The sequence below is a fragment of the Echinops telfairi genome, unplaced genomic scaffold (genome assembly GCF_000313985.2).
Source record: "Echinops telfairi isolate 266 unplaced genomic scaffold, ASM31398v2 ScPeMD7_18;HRSCAF=68, whole genome shotgun sequence".
NCBI classification, from domain to species: Eukaryota; Metazoa; Chordata; class Mammalia; order Afrosoricida; family Tenrecidae; genus Echinops; species Echinops telfairi.
In genome coordinates this window covers 83630802-83640179 of record NW_022103915.1, presented here as the reverse complement: position 1 = coordinate 83640179, position 9378 = coordinate 83630802, and the positions used below count along the sequence as shown (strand labels likewise).

Here is a 9378-nt window from a genome sequence, read left to right as displayed (position 1 = left end):
CCCCTCTTCTCCTTTCTCCCTCCCACCCGGGCTGTGGGGGGGAGCTGGTACTGCAGGCCCCCCCACCCCTCCCATCCAGGCCCCATAAATAGCAGCAGAGCCGGAGCCGGAGCAGAGCCGGAGGCTGGAGCATTGGGGGAACCAGGGCCAGGGCTGGAGCGCCAGAGAGAGAAGTCTGGACTGAGTGCAGGTGAGCCCACCCTTCCTCCCTGGCCCAGGCACACCTCTTCTCACCGCGCGCAGCGAGCCCCCAGCCCCGCCCAGCCCCTATCTGTCTCCGGGATCCCAGGAACACTGTGAGACTCCTGATGGCAGGCAGAGACCCCCCCCAACCCAGCCCAGGCCCTCCCTCGCATGCCCTGAGAGAGTCCACTACTCGTAGGTGGGTGCCCAACTAGGGAGGGGTCCCCCTTCTGAGGGACAGAAATGAACACATCCTCCTGACTACAGACACATGACTGGAGGACAGACACACAGGGTGGGGTCACCGAGACACACCAGCGTCCACTCGCTCAGAGGAGCACACTGTGAGGGAAGCCCACCTCCCCCTGAGATGTGGACAGATGCTGATGGGTAGCCTGACCCTGACCGGCCATGAGCCCAGGTCGGCAGACCCAGTCTGCTGCCGCCACCAGAGGCTCTGTCCCACTGCTGGGGGAGGGGGAAAGAGTGCAATCCCATGGGCAGCACAGAGGGGGCCTTGGCTCCCCCCCAAATCCTGTCGCTAAGAGACCGTGCCAGGGCTACTGCCAAGAAGTGTGAGAACAGGAGTGGGGGTGGGGTGGGGAGGGAGGGACGGATGCAAAGCGTGTCCTAGTGGAAGCCCCAGCCAGGTGCTTGGAGAGCTGTCAACAGGGACAGGGCGCCTACCCCTAACTCCACCCCAAGCCTACCACCCCACCTTTGCATCAGCCAGCCGGGAGGGTGGGGATCCTTCCAGCCTACCTCCTGCCTTAGGCAGACTCCTTCCTCCTCAGCACCCCCAGCCCCCCTTGCCCCAGTTCAGGGGCCTCTTCACCCCCAGCCCCACCCCCTTGCCCCAGTTGAGCTCCCTGGTGCCAAGCCTGAGTGCAGGGCTGGCTCAAACCTCAGTCGGGAAATAAGCGGAAGGTGCTGAGCCAGCAGAAGCAGGGACTTAATCGATGGCCTAAGGAGCCAGGTCTGGCAAGAAACACCCCACACCCCGATCTCTGAGTTCTCCCCAACCCCCTCTATGCACATCTAGGCCAAGAGGGTAGGTGACAGAAGCACAGGGGGACCTGGGTCCTCTGCCCCACCCCCACCTGTGCCAAACCGGGAAGCAGAGGTCTTAGGAAGGAGGGCAAAGGAGGGGGACAGGGCACAGCCCCAGAGCACACCCCTACCCTACCCCCCACACCAGGTCTCTGGAATCCTTACCAGAGGGGAGAACCAATCTCTCCCAGTAGGAGTCTCTTCTGCTCTACTCCCACGGTGACATGTCGGACCCTGAGACTACGGGATGGGTGCCTGAGCCCCCGGCCATGACGCTGGGAGCCTCCAGGGTGGAGCTCCGGGTCTCCTGCCATGGCCTCTTGGACCGAGACACGCTCACCAAGCCCCACCCCTGCGTGCTGCTCAAGCTGTGCTCGGATGAGCAGTGGGTAGAGGTGAGAGGGGGCCTACGAGGAAGCAAGGCTGGGTGGGGCAGTGAGAGAGACTGAGCCTCATGGGGAACGAGAGGGCACCAAGGTGGGGGGCGGGGGGTTCTCTTCTGGGGTTTGTGGGTAACCTTGGAAAAGAGTGTGCCATCATTAGAAGCATACAATGGTTGATGGCTTTTGAAGCCCACCTCAAAGGGTCCTGAGAAGAAGGGAGGGCTCTGGGGTCTTATGAGGGCCTCGGAGGGCTGGTGGGCTAGTAGGTCAGCAGTGCCGAACCGGGGTCCAGCCTAGGGAGGGATGAGCTAGTCACTAGAGATGCACCCCACCCACCCCCTGCCACTCCCGGGGAAGAGCTGGCCTGGCTAGAGAGGTCCAGGAGGGGAAGGTGGTCTCAGCCCCCAGAGGTGCTCGCTGGACCCCTCTCTCTACCCCGCGCCCCAGGTGGAACGCACGGAGGTGCTGCGCGCCTGCTCCAGCCCTGTCTTCTCCCGGGTGCTGGCCCTGGAGTACTTCTTTGAGGAGAAGCAGCCGCTGCAGTTCCACGTGTTTGATGCCGAGGATGGCTCCACCAGCCCCCGGAACGACACCTTCCTGGGCTGCACGGAGTGCACCTTGGGCCAGGTCGGTAGCCCAGCCCCACCCCTCAGCTTCCTCAAGTGAAAGTGAGAGCGAGCTTGCGTTCTGAAGCTCAGTTCGGCTGGCCGGCTCAGGGCCTCTCTCCATCACACTGGCTGTGCTGCAGCCTTGGGCAAAACACTTCCCCTCTGGGAGTCTCTGCTTCCTCATCTGAAAATGGGAATCTCACGATGCCCCCTGTGCTTAAAGGCTGCTGTGGAAATCAAGTCAAATCCTCCTCCAAAAAGCCAAACCCACTGTCACTCGGTCGGTGCTGACTCATGGCAACCCTATAGGGCCTGGAAGAAAGGGCCTGTGAGCTTCCCAGACTGTAACTCTTATGGGAGTAGAAAGCCTCGTCTCTCTCCCATGAAGAAGCTGGTGACTTTGAACTGCTGGCCTTTCGGTTAGCAGCCCAGCACCTAACCACAATGCCACCAGGGCTCCTTCACCAGACCCAATGCCAGTGGCTCTTCAAAGGACACTTACTGTTCTATCCAGCCGAGCCCAGGAGCCCAGTCCAAGCAGGGAGGGGTCACCGCTGGCTCTGCCTCCACCTCTCTCCCTAGATTGTGTCACAAACCAAGGTCACAAAGCCACTGCTGCTAAAGAACGGGAAGACGGCGGGCAAGTCCACCATCACGGTAGGCAAGCCACCTAGACCTTTTGGCCAGGCGTCTGGTGACCCCGGATTTTTAAATCCAGGGTGACCTCGGGGAAGAGATTGGAGAGGGAGGAGGGCGCAGTGGCCATGGGGGGCTGGGAGGAGAGGGGAGAGGCTGTCACTTGTGTCCTCCTCGCAGATCGTGGCTGAAGAAGTCTCCGGGACCAATGATTACGTACAGCTCACCTTCCGAGCCCATAAACTGGACAACAAGGTTGGAAGCCCCAAGTCCTGACTCCCACTCAAGATCCCAGCCTGCCCCTTCCCACTGCTTATCTGCTTCTTGACTCTCCCTGGAGACCTCACCAGACCCAAGAGCACCCCCCACCCCGTGTCTCCCCAGGATTTGTTCAGCAAGTCCGACCCTTTCCTAGAGATCTATAAGACCAATGGGGATCAGAGTGACCAGCTGGTCTGGAGGACCGAGGTTGGTGCTTGGGGCTATGGGCCTGGCTGGAGGGAGAGCCGAGGCGAGAACGCTGGGACAGCAAGTGACCGACTGCCCGGTGCTTCTCCAAGGTGGTGAAGAATAACCTCAACCCCAGCTGGGAGCCATTCCGCCTGTCCCTGCACTCCCTGTGCAGCTGTGACATCCAGCGGCCTCTCAAGGTGAAGCCCCCAACCGAGCAAGGGCAGTCTAACATCTTGGACCCTCACCCCTACACCTGTGATCCAACCCTCCCACTCTGGGATCAATGACCGTCCCAGCTCAGGGCTGAGCTTCTTTATCAAAGGCCAAAGGCCCTGCCAGATGGAGCCGAGAACAAAGCTCATGAGCTGGCCCCTCTGCGAGGTTGGGACAGTCTGTCTGGGCCCTGTTAGGCTCCACCTTCCCTGAGTCTCTGTCCTCCACCCCCATCCCAACAGGAACCCCCTCAAAGCACCCCCTGACCCTGACTCTGACCCCTCTGTGTCTTGTCAGTTCCTGGTGTATGACTATGACTCCAGTGGGAAGCATGACTTTATCGGCGAGTTCACCAGCAGCTTCCAGGAGATGCAGGAAGGGACAGCAAGTCCTGGGCAAGAGGTGCCACAAGGAATCCCACCCAAATCCCTGGGAGAATCCTGGGGGTGATCTTGAAGGGACCACCATAGGTGGCTCATTGGGGCGGTGTGGGAGTGGGTTGGAAGCACTTTGGCTCATCCTAAGGATAAAGTCCTGGGAGCCCTGCCTGCCCCTATGAGGGGGCGAGAAGAGTTCCCTGATGGCATGGTAACCATGGGCTTGTGGGGTGGGGGGTGGGGGGTCTAGATGCAGTGGGACTGTATCAACCCCAAATACCGAGACAAGAAGAAGAACTACAAGAGCTCAGGGACCGTAGTGCTGGCCCAGTGCACGGTAACCCTCAATCCTGCCCCAGCTCCTGCCTCAGTCCCTACCCATGCCCCGCCCCACCTCAGAGCCATTTCTCACCTCTTCTCAAACACCACTGCTCTGCTTCTGGGAACTGGGCAGGAACTCCTGCCCTCTTCCACCGCAATGACCACCTCCAAGTCTCCACCTCCCCAGAGAAGCCCCAACCAGCTCCCTCTTAAAGGACCTGCCCTCCACTTTGTCTCCCTGCCCCGCCCCGACCACCCCATCCCACAGGTGGAGAAAGTGCACACCTTCCTGGACTACATCATGGGCGGCTGCCAGATCAGCTTCACGGTAAAGGCATGCGGGAGAAGGAGGGACTGAGCCCATGATGAAATGGAGGGGCCTGGGAGCCCTGCTGCCCCTATGCGGGCTTCTCTCGGGAGCTTTGATATTGTCAGCCTGCACCCCCACATCATGGCTCCCTCCCTGTGGGCCCCCAGACACATCTCAGTCCTCCCTATAGGGCCTCTGGTCTGGCTTAGCCTGTGATGGCCCTCACAGCTAGGGCCCTGGTCTTTCCTCTGCCCCCATCCCCATCCAGGTGGCCATTGACTTCACTGCCTCCAATGGGGACCCCAGGAGCAGCCAGTCCCTACACTGCCTCAGCCCCCGCCAGCCCAACCACTACCTGCAGGCCCTGCGGGCAGTTGGCGGCATCTGCCAGGACTATGACAGGTACAAGGAGGGGCTGGGCACCACCAGGCTGGGAGAAGTGGCCCAATGGGCCTCCCACAGTGATTTCTCCTCCCCAGTGATAAAAGATTCCCAGCATTTGGCTTTGGGGCGAGAATCCCTCCCAACTTTGAGGTAGGCTGGGTGGGAGGGGAAGGAAGGGCAGAGAGTCCGGGCAGAGACAAAAGACACCCTGTCACCACCACTCCACACCCTCACAGGTGTCCCACGACTTTGCCATCAACTTTGACCCAGAAAATCCTGAATGTGAAGGTAAGTGGGCAGGCTGCCACGCACACACCTCGCTGCCCTTGCCTGGCACACACTCTGTGCCAGACTCCTTTAGGCCACGCTATCTGCCCCTTCCCCCCACCCACCACCACCACCACCACCCAGCCCCACCCCACAGCCTGTCTTCAGCTGGTAAGACTTCCGGCCCCACCCCCACCTCTCTGCCACCCAGTGAGGCACTGGGAAAGGATCCCTGGGACAGGGGTGTAACTAGGCAGGAGTGGGGAGGGGAGAGCTGCTGGCTGCATCCCCTTAGTATCAGAGGGGAAGGTCCTCCAAAATGATCCCAGGGAGGGTCAGCAGCAGGCCCGAGAGTGCCACAGGGAGTGAGGCCACCAAGCAGAGGTATCTTTGGTGTCACCTGTCACCCTGTAAGGTCCTTTCCCTTCCCTCCCCTGCCCCACTGTGATGACTTCACACCACCATTCCCCACCACCAGTCACCTAGGGGCAGGTGGGCGGGGCTAGGATCTGTCTGGGTCCCGGGATGATGGTGAGGGGCGGGTCTGGGCTGGGGATCTGCCCACCAGCAGGGGGTTGACTGGCAGGTCTGGGGGTTGAGGACACGTTGCGTGAGTGCACCGGGTGCCGTTCACTCTGATGACGCCGCTGTCCTAAGAGAGGACTTGAGGGGCGTGGGAACGAGCCCGGATCTCGGTCAGCCTCCCCGCCTCCTCCATCTGCTCGCAGAGATCTCCGGGGTCATCACTTCCTACCGCCGCTGCCTGCCCCAGATCCAGCTGTACGGGCCCACCAACGTGGCTCCCATCATCAACCGAGTGGCCGAGCCGGCGCAGCGGGAGCAGAGCACCGGCCAAGCCACGGTGAGGCGGCCAGGGGTGGGCGCCAGGACCAGGGCACGGATGGGCGCCAAGGCCCTTCCTGGCACCCTGAGTCCACCCGTCCTCCCCTCCCACCCGACTCAGAAGTACTCGGTGCTGCTGGTGCTCACGGATGGCGTGGTCAGCGACATGGCCGAGACCCGCACGGCCATCGTCCGTGCCTCCCACCTGCCCATGTCCATCATCATCGTGGGCGTGGGCAACGCCGACTTCTCGGACATGCGGCTGCTGGACGGCGACGACGGCCCCCTGCGGTGTCCCCGAGGGGTGCCCGCAGCCCGAGACATCGTCCAATTCGTGCCCTTCCGGGACTTCAAGGATGTGAGTGCCCCTGCCCCCTCCCCGCCAATGGATTCCTCAGCACCCCTCTCCCGACTCCAACTCTGCCCTGTCCCTCCCATCGGCTTGATTCCAGCCAAGGGCCCTGCGGCACAGCTGACCAGCTGACTGACCTTCCCCTCCCCTCCCTCATTGGCCTCACCTCCCCCATTCCACAGCTAACCCAAACTCTGTCTCAATACCCAGACCCCACCCTCGGCTCTAGCTAAGTGTGTCCTGGCTGAGGTGCCCCGGCAGGTAGTGGAGTACTACGCCAGTCAAGGAATCAGCCCTGGGGCTCCCAGGCCCTGCACACCGGCCACCACACCCAGCCCTAGTCCATGATGCCACTGCTGGACAGGACCGACTCTCCCACAGCCTCTCAGTGAGTGGGAAGGGTGGGGGCCGAGGGGGTGGGGAGTGGAGCCCTTGGCTGGGGGCAGCACAGGGGCGTTTAGGAGTGCATGTCTCCCTCCCAGGTGCCTGTCTCTACCCTTGTGACTCCAGTGACCAGTGCCTCTGCCTCTTGGACAAGCTGTGCTCCTCTGGGCTCTGGGATCCAGTGGTGGGCCTTGCCCCCACCTCTCCAGGCCTCCTGCCCCTCAGCCTTGTGGCCCCTTGGTGACTTCCTTCTGTGGTCATCCTGACTTTCTGGTCTTGAATAAAGGAAACCGCCTAAGCACCTCAATGTCTCTCCCTCTGTGTCAGCTGTCTAGTGGGCCCTCTGCAGTCACACACACACACACACACACACACACACACACACACACACACACACACACCAGCACCTTTTGACATCCAAGACAGAGTTCCTCTGACAGGCAAGCTGCTATCTCAACAGTCTCCCCCAACCACATGCTGATGGGGTCTGAAGAGCCCCCACGCACACCCCAGGGAGTCCAGACCCCATGGGGGTTAATTACAGGACATGGGGGTGTGTAATGAGGGGCTGTCAGGGGCACAGGCTTATTCCATCTCCAGAGAAGCCCAGCTGAGCCCCCACCCCAGGAGCTGAACCCAGCCCCCACACAGCTGTGGGGCGGGCTGGAAAAGGGTGTGTCTGGGGCCCTGAGACATGCAGCAGGTCTGAACTGCTATGAATTCAGGGCACAGAAGGGCCCTGGGGTCTTCTGAGCCTGCCTCTCATGGGTGATGATGTGGATGTCCATGTCAACCCTGACATTACATCAGGGTGGCTTCCATGGGCCAGAAGTCGAGTCCTGCACTCTTAAGGTAGACACCAACCAAGCCCTGTTTAGCCTGTATCAGACTTTGTGTAAGTTCTTTCAATGGGTTCCATCTCATTAGGAAGGTACCATTATTTCCCCATTTCCCAGACAAGGGAGCGAGCTCAATTGGAATGCACCCATTGTCAAAGAATTGGCAGGCATGGAATCACACTCTGTTTAAGGTGGACCTCCATGACCCTCATCAGGAGACCCACATGTTTTATAGACCTGTCCCACCTGTGTTGGGGGGAGGGGGAGTTGTCTGTGGGTGGGCCCCACTGCCATGTGTACCACGCAGAGTCCCAGCCAGATAAGGAAGGCGTGCAAAAGCAGTAGCGGATCCAGAGCGAAGGTGAGGCCCTGGGTATGATTCCGATAGAGGGCTGTGGGAGGAAGCCCTCTCCGCCCCAGCCGCTCAACTTCAACCATGAGCTTGGGAAGGACAAGAAGCAGCTTTATAAAGGTGCTGGGGAGGAACCAGTCCCCAGGAAAGGACATGGTGCTGGGTGAAGTAGAAGGTCAGCAAAAACCAGCATGCGCCTCAAGGAGATTGCTGGACACAGTGGCTGCCACGATGGGCCCACACCGAGCCAGCCCTGTGAGGATGGAGCAGGAGCAGCCAGTGTTCTGCCGACAGAGTTGCTATGAGTCGCAGCTGACTCCATGGCACCTAACAACCGCTTTTCACGTGCACGTGGACGCTGGACCTGGAGTCGGGAAGACTGACGGAAAATCGATGGGTTTGAACTATGGTGTTGGCGAAGGATATCGAGCGAGCACCATGGACTGCCAAAAGAACAAACAGATCGGTCTTGGACGAAGTACAAATGGAATACTCCAGAGAGGCAAGGATGGCAGGACTTCCTCTCACGTACTTTGGACATGTTGTCAGGAGAGACCTGTCCCTGGAGAGGGGTCTCGTGCTTGGTAAAGTGGAGGCGCAGGGGGCAAAAAATAGGAAGGCCCTCAAGGGGATGGATTGGCACAGTGGCTGCAACAATGGGCTCAAACATGGGACCCATCGGGAGGACGGGGCAGCATTTCGTTCTCTTGCACATTCGATCGCTATGAATTGGAACCAACTGGACAGCACCCAAGAGCAACAAGAGTGCTGTGAGCGCCTCAGAGGGAATCCAGAGCCAGCAGCAGATGTGGTGGGAAGGGAGAAGAGAGGCTAGGAGAGGGGACCTCCCCTCACCCGCTGGCTCCTGAGTGGTGGGGCCTGAGCGGGGTTAGGGAAGGAGGAGGAAGGGACAGGAAGTGTACTGAGAAGAGACAGCTGGGGTGGTAGAAGAAAGAGGGCGTGGGTAGGAGGGACAGAAAGGAAGGGAAGCATATGGGAGCCTCCCACACACACACACACACACAACACACACATACACACTCAGGTTCATTAGTCAGTGGCTGGTGAGGTGTTTGTTCCCAACTCAGTGCCTGCTCCACCTTGGTGCCTGTGCCCTGCCCAGGGACATTCACTCACCCTCCTCCCCTTAGACTGCAGAGCTAGAGGGCTGGGTTACCATGGCAACCGTGAGGCCTCTCAAATAGCCACCGCAGGCCTGGCTGGGCAACTGTTCTCGGGCTACCACGTGGTGGTGATGGGAGGGGGAGACTCTCCATCTGGTCCCATCCTGACCCTGCCACCCCATTTTCATTGGGACTCCAGAACTGAGGTAGCAACTCAACAGCCAACACAGGTAGTCTTTCCCACTTCTCTCTCTCTCTATCACACACACACACACACACACACACACACACACACACAC

At 60.2% G+C, this 9378-nt stretch overlaps 1 protein-coding gene across 4 annotated transcripts; it reads left to right on the top strand.

The window, feature by feature from the left end:
- The first annotated feature begins 126 nt into the window (after positions 1 to 126).
- On the top strand, positions 127 to 7071 carry CPNE6 (copine 6). 4 transcript variants are annotated; one of them, XM_045287924.1, is made up of 17 exons: positions 127 to 190; positions 1428 to 1628; positions 2064 to 2243; positions 2807 to 2881; positions 3041 to 3115; positions 3245 to 3328; positions 3421 to 3510; positions 3824 to 3928; positions 4154 to 4240; positions 4493 to 4552; positions 4803 to 4936; positions 5014 to 5068; positions 5155 to 5206; positions 5914 to 6047; positions 6150 to 6386; positions 6591 to 6768; positions 6863 to 7071. In XM_045287924.1, the coding sequence occupies exons 2-16, from the start codon at positions 1458 to 1460 to the stop codon at positions 6726 to 6728; spliced, it is 1677 nt and encodes a 558-aa protein (XP_045143859.1). In that variant the 5' UTR covers positions 127 to 190; positions 1428 to 1457; the 3' UTR covers positions 6729 to 6768; positions 6863 to 7071. The 4 variants fall into 4 exon arrangements, with proteins under 4 accessions (XP_045143859.1, XP_045143861.1, XP_045143860.1 ...); XM_045287926.1 differs by having other exon boundaries at positions 158 to 190; positions 1382 to 1628; positions 6891 to 7071; XM_045287925.1 differs by having other exon boundaries at positions 158 to 190; positions 1382 to 1628; positions 6842 to 7071.
- The last annotated feature ends 2307 nt before the right edge of the window (positions 7072 to 9378 follow it).

Bases quoted from the DNA above. Each gene is read 5' to 3' on its own strand.
- CPNE6 (XM_045287924.1), top strand. From the start codon at position 1,458: ATGTCGGACCCTGAGACTACGGGATGGGTGCCTGAGCCCCCGGCCATG. The intron at 1,629-2,063 runs GTGAGAGGGGGC...CCCGCGCCCCAG, and splicing joins CGGATGAGCAGTGGGTAGAG to GTGGAACGCACGGAGGTGCT. The intron at 3,116-3,244 runs GTTGGAAGCCCC...GTGTCTCCCCAG, and splicing joins CCCATAAACTGGACAACAAG to GATTTGTTCAGCAAGTCCGA.